A 12931-nucleotide genomic window follows, 5' to 3' on the forward strand; every position below is an offset into this window, starting at 1 on the left:
CATCATTGTGGAAGGCTACCAGTAACATGCGTTGCTTTTCTTCCCCATGGTACTGTAAAAAGGTGCCTTAAATGTTCCTCCCCAATAGTAGATGAAGACTTCTAAGTAGAAGTCTTCTGTAATGATCTTCCTCATTACGCCTTCTAATAATAAATGACTTGATACTGAATGCATCCCTGTATTTTAATCCTTTTCTAGGACACCAGGACTGCCACTTTATTGCACATTATCCTGTAACTTTACCACCCGTGAAAGGATACCATGAGGCAAGCTGTTTTCAAAGAACTGCTAGTTTTATTTTCCAACCAAAAGCACACATTTGTCTCCAGGTCGTGCCACACAGGATTCAGGGTAATGGGGAACCCAACGTTTCTTTCATGGACTGGACAATTCCAAGGTTGTTATTTACCAGTGCCAATAAATGTAACTATTTTGATGGCCATATAGTCTGGCCATCCTGCACTAGTCAACAGGAGAGCTTAAGCTAAACACTCCCAACTCTATGCCCAGCTCCATGGGACCCAGACTGTCCCCAAGTTAAGGTCCCTTTTTTATTGTTGTGTAGCAGTACTAAAATCTGTCGGATACATTATGTATGCAAGGCACCACAGTGGACAAAAATATAGTCAATGTACACAATAGATATAATGTTTTCTAATAGGCATATAACAATTTTATTTCAAAATTAACATTAACCTATTTGGAATTACAAGACTATCCCCAGCTCCTCTCCAAGTCACAGTACATAATTCCTGGTACAATAGGAGAGAAGAGAATCAGCAGTTTTTAACATTTTCAGTCGTCATATACGTAATCTTGGTGTAACGTAGTATAGCAAACATTAACCTGCCAGAAGAAGGTATAGTTTTTCAGTTAACTTTTGCATACTCAGAAATAGTTCGCAAGCTCCCAGTGTCCCTACATCAGAAGGCTGAAAGCTGTTTCCCTGCTGTGTTTGATGTTGTCCAACACAACTTGATCGTGAGACAGATCCGTCAATGAAACTGAAACAGACAATGGTTCTTACGGTTTCTCCTGGTTGATAGGGTCCTTCTAGCAAAAGACTAAAAGGTCATCCCCTCTGTTATGCATAGAATAGTTTCTCTGCTTTACTGTCCTTTGGTGTTTGTTTTTTTTTCCTACAATAAGTAGGATGAAAAAGAGACTCTTGAGTAAATTTCTCAGTCTGATGGATAAGAAAGACTGCAAGGGCAGCTTCTATTCATTTTTCTCCAAAGGCTGTTGCAAGGACACACCTTCCTTAGGAGTTGCTCTTTTTTTTTTTTTTTTTTCCTCTCTTTTAAAATAAGATCAATCTAGTGTTAAAGGTATTTTTTCATTTTTTTTCCTTTATGTTCCTAGTTGGTAGCTTTGCCTATAAAGATAAAAGGTTTTTGGACTGAAACAATTTAAGCTGACTTCCAGCAATGGATGCTTTGTCACAACAGCCTAAGAGTGTCTGTATTGATACTACTTGTTTAGCAGTAATTCCTGTGAACCCACTTCCTCTTGTGAGGTCCTGGCAGGACATTTGAAGAGATAATCCCTGATCAAATAATTGTTACAAAGAAAACCAGACACAAAGCAGCACTTTGTCCTTGGGCTCTGCTCATTTGCTTTTATGACAGAAATAAGCTCGTCGTTACCAAGTCAGCACTTTAAAGAATTATGTAATTAAATTGTTTTATGGCAGGAAAACGCTGCCAGTGGTCAATCTTGTAATCTCTCGGTAGGCATTTCTGTCAGGTTTTACTGCTCTGGCAGTGCTACCTGTGCAGCTGATATGCTGTTTTGTAATGAGCGCGTAAGAATGTCAGCACTGAGTCACTTACCTATTTCTGTGCTATTCTCAATCCCTGTGAAGACATTTTTTTATTTTGTCTTTTGGGAATGCATTGCTTTTCCTTTAATGAAATATTTGTTCTTGAGAGCCAGAAAGGCTCTGGGGCACCTGGAGAACCTCAGTTTGAGTGTTCTTTCATTCAGTGACCTGAAAAGTTGAAATAAGCAAGTCACATGATGTGTTGGCTCAGCAATTTTTTTTTTAAATGACACAGCAGAGAAATGGCTTCAGCATATACAGAACTTATTTCTAGAGTCTGCTTGCTAAGTGTACAAGGCACAGCTGTGACAGTTTCCTTCCATGCATTATTCCATGTGTGAACCAGCCATGACTGAGAAGAGAAAGGTAGGGCACCTGACCTACCTTTCATGCAGGTAATTATGAGCTTAGATGTAAGACGGTATTCTGCCAATGCCATATGCTAGAATACTAAGTACCAACAGTGATGCAGTCAAAATCTAGGTGTGTGCGTATTTGTAAAGAGAGAGCATGCATATAAAACAAGAAAACTGACTCCGAGGGTATCATTTGACACAATGCAGAACGAACAGCTGTTAATGCAAATTATTATAAGAAGTAACCCATCTCGGTAAAACATAGGTATTTGGACCTCTAATCAAAGACTAACATGGTAGGGAGAAAAAATAGTCTGTGTTATGTACAAACAGTGGTGGGATTTTTCTAGCGTATGGGGATAGACAGCTTGCAAAGCATTGTTCACTTCACTTGGCCCAGGTATGCTACTATAAAACTTCATTAGCATTGCATCAGAGAAGACAAGCTTGGCATCTTTGTCTGATGCATCGCTCCCCTACTTGGCAGATCAGGCTTACTTTCCCACCCTACCCTCTTCTGTTTTCTTCTCCTGCCCTTGCACCCATGCAGGCAGTTGTAGTGGGAACATGTCATGCTGTGTGTGGCACGGTTCTGGGGTTTATATTCAGTGATCCTTATGTGCATTAAAGTTGAATCTGCCCAACAGAGGCAACGCATTTTGACAGGATGGTACTACGACTACTACAGTAACTGTATGATTGTCAGTCAAAGCCATTCATTTTTCTTAATCACATCCTATTTTACTAGTAACAACAAAATTGTTCATCAGGGTCATGTTTGTTTTTTCTGCATTATCAAAGGTATCAAAACTTTTAGTAACTAATTACCACACATTGAAGTTAATCATACAGGTGACTCCAGGAGTTTGTTTTGGAGGAGATGGTTTTGAGAGGAATTTGTGGTGAATTGTGGTTTCTTCTCGTGTGGCAGGTTGTGTCATTAAGTCCATGCAATCCAAGGGATGAGGAGAGACATAATACATCCCACGATATTTTATAGATGTCATTTGTATGCAAACAGTAGGAGCTGTGTCGGAGCATGTCTGGAATGAGTGAAGAGGCAGGGCCTTGCAAGCCACATAAACTGTTATGTGTCCGAGATCATAGATTCATCGCATTTTATTGAAGATGGCTCATCCCTCTTAATAAACCCAGCCATTAACCACTGGGAGAGGCAGCTGGCAATGAGGCAGACATCCCAGCACAACAGTCTCATGGTACATATATTTGGTCACACATGATGAGGACAAAGGGAGGAAATCAGTCCCAAGGTGCCCTTAAGATTGACTTCACAGCACCTTCACATCACCTGCATTTTGAAGTGAAGATGCAGATAGTAATCCAATCTGTTCAAGCCTGGTCCTGGATTATATCCCCAATGACTGTTCCATGTAGCATCTAGCAATCCACAGAACTCTTCAGAAAAAATGATTTCTAGGCCCGTTGCTGTACACAGACCACAGTATGTCTGATAATTTAATTATTGCAAACTGCCCCTCCCCATCTGTCACTTTTGAAGTGTATCATCAGGGGAAACACAGGATTAAACAGAACAATCTTCTGGAAGCTTTTGGAAGTCTTGTGCGAACTGCACAGCGTTGTGTATACTATAGAAGAGCATTTCCTGCATACTTCCAAAATCTTTCCCAAAGTAGCCTCCTCTTTTCAGAGAGTCTATCACAGCGGGATTGCAGCAAGCCAGAAGAACAGAAATGTTTAACTCCTTGTAGTCTTTCAGAATTTCCTTTAGAGTATTTACTCCAGTGGTGTCCAAAAATGAGATGGAAGAGCAATCTACAATAAGAGTTTGGAAATCGATTTGCTTAGGAACTAGTTGCAGAGTGGTGTCTCCGCCGCCCAGTCCATTAGCGGTTGTGTGATCTTCCTTTTTCAGATGCTGCTTTTCCTTCTTCTCATATTTCTTCCTTCTAGCAGCTTCCAGGTTAGGGTCCAAACCAGTCAATCTGTACAGAGATTTTAGGAAATAGTTTCTGTTTGCGTAGTAAAGCGGTGCCTCAAATCTGAATATTTTGACCTTTGGAATGGAGGAGAGATTTTCATATTCTAAGTCATCCTCATAAAAGCTGGTGTCTTGGATTTGACCAAGCAGGGCTGTCCGTGGCCGCTGTGTCCGAACAATGATGCATATCATGGAGAAAACAATACCAACCAACAGCCCTACTTCTGTGCTGACCAGGGCAGAGGCAGCCATAGTAACAACCCAAACCACTGTGTCCACTTTATTCGCGTGGTACCGTGCCGGCACATCTCGGAATTTTCTCAGGGCTCCTCGGAGGCTGACAATGATGATACAAGCCAGGACACACTTCTGTAAGGAGTAGAAGAGAGGTGCCAAGAAGAGCAGCACCAGCAAAACCACCATGGCACTAATCACTCCAGAGACTTGAGTCTGGCAGCCTGTCGATGTCTTGACGAGTGTTTTTGCCAGAGCTGCACTAGTTGCGAAAGAGTGGAAGAAAGAAGGAATGATGTTGCAGAACCCCACAGCGAACATCTCCTGATTGGCTCGGATGGTGTAAGCGTATTTCTTTGCACACATTTCAGAAAGGGATACGGTGAAGACAAAGCTGACTACAGCGAGAGGTAAAGCATCTACAGCAACACGGAGCATTAAGTTGAAACGTGGTACCTCAGGGGCGATAAATCCTGTTGGAATAGCTCCAGAAACACTGGATCCATAAACTTCATTTAAATTTCCATAATGTGACACCAGCGTTGCCACAACAATAACTACAAGCTCTGTGGGTAGAGGGAACTTCAGCTTATGCTTGTACCGATCTCCCAGTTCTTTAGCAGTGACCAGCACTACAATGCAAATGGCACTTGTGATGACATCACAAATGTTCGCCTGAGAAATATTCCGGAAAATATTAAACCAAGTAATTACAAGCATTCCGTGCCCTTGGCTACGCGGGATTTTTATTCCGATCAGATACTTCACTTGAGCTGTTAAAATGGTTAAGGAGGCACCAGTTGCAAAGCCGTCTAGTACAGATTCAGACAGGTACATAGATACAAAACCCAGACGAAAGACTCCCATCAGAACCTGGAGAAACACGGGGAAAGAAAACAAGAGAGAAGCTGTAAATGGTACTGTGAACAATTACGTACAGATGGGAGAGAAGTAGCTGGAGGGAGATAGCATTTGGCTGTTTGAATCTTAAAACAGGAACTACCTTTCGATGTTTCCAGTCTACTTCTAAAATACGATTCCTTTTACCGTTGTGTGTGCAAACCCAGGAGATGAATGAGTGCCCTAACTTCATCATTGGTCTGAAGTAACTCCACTGAAGTGGCTTGTCTGAATTTTATTTCCCATGAGAAAAAGCAGTGGATCTGGAAGTGCTTCTGTTATTATGGATTTTCTTTTTCTCCTGGCTAGTGGTGATTACAATTACAACTTACAGCCATTGCTTTATGAACAGGACTAAGACCTCTATTCTAGTGGCACTGTTACATTAAACTGGTTTTCATTTTAGCATTGTGAACAGAAAGGAGGGTGAAACACAGACAGCCTTTGCGACATGCCAGAGATCATGTAGAGCAGAAGAGACCACAGTCTTTCCTAGATCATAGGATATTGTCCTAACTAGTTGCTTCTCCTTTTGATGGCTTTAGAAAATATGCCTTGACATGGGCATTTGGTTGTTTTTGTATGTGACTTGAAAGTTATTAGTAAAAAGAAGACAACTAGCTCTTTCATAGTTCTTATGAATACAATTAACAGGGAAGTTTGTTCTTTGGGCTTCCTTCTGTGTTCTCTTGATATCTTTATGATGGGCAACAGATTGGTGAGTCTTAAAACCATCCAACACAGCCACTGTCTGAAAGGTGGGTTAGTTTACTCCCTTGCCTGCTTTCTGCTTCTGAATTATCTCTGGATAGCACTTCGGTAGAGCATAGCAGCCAGTATTAAAACACTGAGCAGCACATTCTGTACTGGTGTAGAATTAGCCAAATGGGCCTGCACTTTAATTAAAGTAACCAGGGACACAGACTTGTGTAGAATCAGAGAATCATTTCTTCATTGCTGAAGTGCACAGGTACCTCATAACTTCCCTCATGATGAGATCTGTTTTGGATTCCTGGCCAAGAGCCAGTAGAGTGTTAAAACAATGTTATCAGACTTGCAGAAGACTGCTGTTTCACTTGTATGTGCTTTTAGCCTATGTCATGTTTTCTGTGAGTTGGTTACTCAGTTAGGTTTCCTGGAGAAAACAGTCCATGATCATTCAAGGGAAAAGATGCCCTATCTCTTATCAAAGGAGAGTCAAACCAAAGCCTAGGTCATGCAAAAGAGCTTTAGGACTTTCATACCTTGCCTCTGGATGTCAGCACCCACTTACCTGATAGATTCCAGCCACAAATGTCAAGGCTGTAGCAATGCCGATAGCATAGCATTCCTTCCCACACTCGGCATTCATCCCCCCCGCGGTAAGGTTGAAGACAGTTGTGTTGGACTGGCTGTCACTCTGCAGGGAGCCGTCACCCAAGACTGGTGGGGCATCATCGTTCAAGTCAAACCCAGCCAAGATGAGTTCTCGGTCCACAACTTGTCCTACCATTAAGCTTATCAAGCTGAAAATGCCAACTGAGACATGACGGGATGTGCCCATCAAGAAGTAGATGATGTTGGCAAAGAATGATGTGTAAAGACTGTAAATGGGCTTCAGACCTGCCAGTAGTGAGTACGCAATTGCTTGGGGCACCAGAATGATCCCAATCACTAACCCAGACATAACGTCCCCCCAAATGTACTCTTTGCACTGGTACTTGGGAAGCCATCGTAAAACAGGAAGGAAGTCCATGACAAAGTTCTTCAGTTTCCTTGGAGAGCAGGAGCAGCTCTTCCTCAGCTTGGCTAGCACAATCTCTTTCCTACTAGTCTTCACACGAGTCTTTCTTTCCATTAGAAAGCAGGAAGTGTTTTTTTCCATCCTGGTAGCCTCAAGTGGTCTTTCCATTCTTCCAGTGTTTATTTCACGTATCTGTTCCTGCAGTGTGAAGACAATACCTGTTAGGTTGCAACTTGTGAAGTTTTTTGTTTCGTTTTGTTTTTTAGCACAGATGCATAATGATGAAAGTTTGTCACCTTTTAAGGAAGCTTTTAAGGAGCATCATCCTGACACAGGGCTACAATGACCAGCCACATAACACTAAGAAATATGCAAATTGAGTCCTTTCCTGTAAACCCTTAAGTTTGCCTTTGGTTGAATCCAGTTCGTTTTACTACGGAAAAGAGGAGTTAAAATAGTTATCTTGTAGTACAACAGCTCTTCCAGATGCTGCGTTATAGAGGTTTCTGTCATCAGAGGCAGCACTTGATGGTGTGAAATAAGCATATAGTAAAACATACAGTAGAGAGGTAGGCTATGGTCTTTCTAATAGCATATCTGTAGTCACTGATGTGGAATTCATACGTGATATAGTGGTATGCCACTGCAGATGTCCTCAGTGCACAGGAGATGGGTTTTGGTAGTAGAACTCGTAAAGCAGAGATTCCTAGGCAGCACTAATCCTTAGTCTTTGGCAAAAATTATGCACAAACCACAGATGTTTAGAGGTTGTGCCTTGTATTATTAATTGCTATGTAACAAAAATGTGCTGAATGGTAGACTGCTTTGATATGCAGCCTCATTAATTAACAAACATCTCCTTAGAACTACTGCTTTGGCAACTTATGGACCATGCTGCATGATGAAGGCTGTCACCATCTCAGAAGAGTGCTACACGTTATTACTATTTTCAGGTTTTAAAATCAGAGTTTTCCTAGCTTTGCTATTCTGGGAATAACATATGCCAAGTACTTCATTCTGTGGGCTGCAGAACTAATGAAGCATTTCATCTTTCTGATACGTAAAGGATAGGAAAACTTGTCTTCTCCAGATGGAGGTGCTTTTGGTATCTGTTGCCCTTCTGAACACAACTGTTTTCAGCTAACTCAGACCTCTGCATTTTTGCTTGATTGTCAAATTAAGTTGAAATTACCTTAGTGCTTTCATATGTCATTTGATGGTAGGGAGGAATGTGACTGAGAGGCCAAACTGTGTCACATAAAAATGCCCCACCTTAAACAGTTTTTAAAAATACAAAAAGGAGCAGGAAGGTGAAGAATGTCAAAAATATTATGCCAAGTGGCAAGTCTTGTCATCTGGTTCACAGTGGAAAGAGAGATGGTCAAAAATGGATGCACATATATTAGTACAGATAGATAAGGAATGCTTCATATTGACCTGGAAGGAGAGAGTATGTGATGCTATGAACAGTATGCTGAATCCAGGAAGGAAGAACTTCCCGGGTCCGGCATCTGACATAATAAACAGTCAGGGTCTCTACAACACCATGCTAACACCATTGCTAAAGCCCTTGGCCTGTCTGGTATCCCAAAATATTTTCAGTATTTTGACTTACTAATAAAAGAAGCAAAGAATCAACTGCAGTTAGTTAAATGAATAGCTTTTCTTATCTTCATGAGCCTGATTGTCAGCGTTAACTAAGCAGATCAGAATGTGAATTAGTGCTGTTTAGGTTTTTCAAAAGCACCTTATTTCAGTACCTGAATTGTGCAAGAATTAGGCGTTTTGTCTCATTTTAACAAAGAAGAGTTCCTGCCGAAAAGCACTTCTGCTTTTCGCAAAATATTTCATCCCCCTAAAAACTTTGCTTTACTTGTGTCTTTAGAATTCCAGATACAACATCACTGCTATTAAAAGCTGTCAATTAGCATGTCCAGGTAACAGAATGGAATTCACTTGCACATCATAATGAAGTGGAAGTCCCCTAAGTTCTGCAGCAGTGAAAATGGAAATGCTTTTATTTTTGATAATATAAATCTTATATTTTTGAGGACTGCAATTACCATATTTTCAGACTTGACCCCTGTTCAGAATCTTTGCTGGCATGCTTATGAAGAGAGTGTGAAAAAAAAATCATGAAAAAAACACACCAATATAGACAACAACCTGTAAAGCTGCTACCAGCAAAAGTGTAACTCTGGGGTTTGACAAGTTCTTCTGTATAGTGAGGTGCATCTCAGTTAAGAGAGCTGGTGAAAAATTTATTGAATAGCTATGATGGCAAAACTTTTTGATGCCAGGTATGGCATTACAATAAAATGTCAAACTTGTGTTAACCCAAAAGCTGAAGCTGTTTTTTAACTCCTTCAGCTTCTAGAGGCAGAAGCCATACTCTTCAGTTTTGTAAAATTTGAAGTCACTCACTGGCACAGTATTCTTTTGTTATATTTTAATGATGTTAACAATTAGTATTAAGTTTAGACTGCAGTGACATGAGTCATCTTTCCCTGCGTAAACTCCATACTTTTTTATTGTTCTCAGGAAGAGTATTTAAACGTGTTCGTGGTTGTAACATTCAACTAAAGTGTAGTGAGGAAGCTCAATGAGCGTATGAGCCCAACTAGGATTGTGATTGATAAAGGAATACATTGCCAACAGCCTGTAGGCGTGTAATGCATGGGCACGCCTAATAGGAAGGAGCTCATTATAAAGTAGTTTCTATCTCCTTAGGATATCTATCCTCCTTATGATTTTTTTTCTAGATTTTAACAGATGCTTTCAGCAAATTGAAAACAATTATTAAGTGTGTATATGTAGCTACTGCAAAAATCTTCAAAAATGTCCCAAGTATTATTTCAAATGACATAATGTAATTTCTAAGGCCATCCAGAGTTTAACTTCAGCTTGAAACAGAGTGCTTAAATGTTTCAGGTATGTAAATCATAACACAGCAAAAGGCAGAAAGGAGATTCTTGTTGGAGATTTGTGGACTGATTGTCCAAACTTTTAGTGACCTGCCTAGAAGAGTAAATATGTTTTAAAGTATTAGGAGATTTCTATCCATCCCAATTACATTAAATGGTTTTTAATTCCCACTGTATACATTTCTTTCCATCATAGAGGAAAACTAATTATAATTTTAACGTAATTATTTAGAAAGATTGATAGCCATTTTTACTTGTATTGTCAAACTTACTTTGAACTCTAATGTGTTAAGACTTATGCTAGGCAAGACGTGCCTTGACCACAAATATGTTGGATCTAGCCTTTGTTAGAATGCAAAGGTGAGAGAAAAGAGAGAAGTTACAGAACCAAATAAACCCTTAAGAGCATATGATTAAAGCTTACCAAATACTATATGAAAGAAACTGTAATAAAGAGTTTTTTTTTTTTTTTGAAGATGCAAAAAACAAACACTTCCTGTCTTACCTAAATTAGCTCAGAGAACGAGAGGCTTGTACTTGAGGACAGCAAGTCCTATTCAAATGCCACCTACTTCTTTACAGCCAAATGAATTCAGACAGCCAAGAAATAAATGTAGTGGCCTTGTTTTACATAGTTACAAGCTAGTGGGCAGTTCAATATCCAATGGTTGCTTTTGATAGGCTACATAAAAAAGATTTGTTTGGCTTCTGTACTCTAAGCTTAGATATTTAATTGTACAGATGCTGCCTGCCTTTCTCTAAATTCAAGCAATTTATTTACAAGTAAATTTGTATTAAAAATAATGACGATAATAATACACATGCACAATCTGTGCAGCTTGATCCTGAGGGTGGATAGTAATTTTTAATACATAAGATTATTAGAATATAATTTCTCTAGAAAATCTGTTAAGAGTTCTTGTGTATGAGTGATAATTTTGTAATATGTCTGGCCTGTACTGGATAATGTGTGTGATATCTGGGCTGCTGGATGATCAGAATGGTAGTTGTCCTAAAAGCTAACAAAAAAGCTAATTTGATAACATATGTATCTTTTCAGCAGTACTGATGCATTTTAGCCTAAGGTCAAAAACCCTTTCTGATGAAAGAATGTGCTCAAGGTAAAACACAGACAAAAGCTGAACGGAGGTCCTTTTCTTCATTTGTTTTTCCTCCTGAAAATAAGGGCTTCCTTCCTGTAAATAACCATTTCTTCTTCTAGATACATTTTCTGAATTCTGTGACAAATGACCCTGCTAGCTGTAAAACACACAGCTCTACAATGAGACATTGGTTTCCATTTTTGGCAGGTGCAGTCAATGTTTACAGCTTAATTGATGTTTTAGAACAACAGAGTAAATCCACAGCAAATAATGGAGTGGACGTTGTTACCAGCAAAACATTTTTCAGCTGTGTAAACCAAGAATTTTTAGACTGTGTTGCCTGTAGCTCAGCAGTAACTTAGTTGCTTCACCAGAAAGAAATGGCATTACACTGTGGCTCCCTGCTATCGCCCATACCTTTGTGCAGCCTAGCAGAGAGCTGGGAGCTTCCAATGCTCTTGCCACCCCACCTCCAAACACAGGAGAGTGAAGGGCAAATCTGCCCACTCTTGTGCACATGAGTAGACTCTGTCCTGCTGATTCTGCTGCTGATATATAATACTGTCCTGCCACAGTGGTAACACACAGGCAATAGTCAGGAACTCTCAGGCTGTCATTGAACAGATTTCTCTACTGTTTTGCCAAGCTGACTCATTTTCACCTCTGCCCATGCTCATTGGTATGTAGGAACAGGGATAACACACATTTCCAACTTCTCCTCATACCTCAGAACTTTACAGAAAGTGGTATTTGCCTTTTATTCAAGTGAAAGTATCCCATCGCTTGCTAAAAGATCTGTTCTTAGTAGGAACACACAGATGAAGCAACGTAAAGCACAGAACATGTCTATCATTGTATTTGACTTTGATACTGGAACATCCTCAATTGTTCAATACAGGTGAAAGCTACATGCACACACAAATGTGCCATCCATATCGTTACAATGAGAAGTAGTCTGGGTTATTTTTAATTGCATTTTGATGTTTGGTTTCTTAAAGGCTAAGTTTTTTCACATTGTCCATGAGCATATCAGCAGAAAGCATACTTTTTTCAGTTTGAGCCCTGAACCACTTATTTGATGAGGTTAAATGCAATGACTTGGTTCATCTTGAGAAATGGTGAAAGAAAGCAAGGATCCATTCAAGCCAAACTACTGATTTTGCAGCTGGCCTTAGTCCCATCTTTCTTCCTGTCTTTTCACCATACTACAGAACTGACTAAAGCTCTCTCCATGGGAGAAAACATTCATCGCAACACGTTCAATGGGAATTCTCTTGGCAGATTCCCCAACAGGCAATCCCTGCTGGGACACATGTAACTATTCTTCCTGACTGAGTTGTTTTCTGTGAAACAGCACAAGCAAAAAAAAGTGTCCTGATGCATCCGTTTGTCTCCGTCAAAAAATCTGAAGCTTTGTATCTGAAAAGCATAGGAGGGAAAAGCAGGATACACCTGCCCCTCTATGCTAAGGAGATCTCAGAAATGCTATTCTGGGGACAGAAATCAGACCGTGTATCACAGCTCTGTGCTAGCATCACTCCTTTCTTGCCGTAATAGTGACTGCAAGTGTAAGGTGGGATGGAACGCTTTATACAGTTTGAGCCAAGTGCTTGAAGTTTTTTCAATGTTCAAATTATGAAAAGCCAGCTAAAAAGTAATGTGGGTGGAGCAAGGTTTGCATTTATGATCTGAAATTTCATTACATTTTTGTTGCATAAATCACAAAAAACACTGAGACACCTCAGGTAAGCTAAGCATTTGATTTAAAACATCTGTATGTGTTGAGTTAAACTGTTCACGTTACTTACGTGCCTTTCATATCAGCAACCTTTTCTGCCTGCAAGAAACCTTTCTTGGTTTCTAATGGCTATGAATACATTACTGTTCTGCTTTTGAGCATTAACCCAGT

The 12931-nt window shown here is 40.0% G+C and overlaps 2 protein-coding genes across 9 annotated transcripts in view; one reads left to right on the forward strand and one right to left on the reverse strand.

Moving 5' to 3' along the window:
- IDUA (alpha-L-iduronidase) overlaps positions 1-12931 on the forward strand; it is a 48962-nt gene that overhangs the window by 6593 nt on the left and 29438 nt on the right. The window lies entirely within an intron of this gene.
- SLC26A1 (solute carrier family 26 member 1) overlaps positions 275-12931 on the reverse strand; it is a 41825-nt gene continuing 29168 nt past the window's right edge. For all 7 annotated transcript variants that reach the window (XM_035309652.1, XM_035309654.1, XM_035309658.1 and 4 more), the window contains 2 exons: positions 6546-7193; positions 275-5245 (listed from right to left, as the gene is read on the reverse strand). In XM_035309652.1, coding sequence (XP_035165543.1) covers positions 3722-5245; positions 6546-7193 — 2172 coding nt within the window. In that variant the 3' untranslated portion in view covers positions 275-3721. The remainder of the gene's footprint in view (positions 5246-6545; positions 7194-12931) is intronic.

Source organism: Oxyura jamaicensis, chromosome Z, assembly GCF_011077185.1.
Source record: "Oxyura jamaicensis isolate SHBP4307 breed ruddy duck chromosome Z, BPBGC_Ojam_1.0, whole genome shotgun sequence".
Taxonomy (NCBI): domain Eukaryota; kingdom Metazoa; phylum Chordata; class Aves; order Anseriformes; family Anatidae; genus Oxyura; species Oxyura jamaicensis.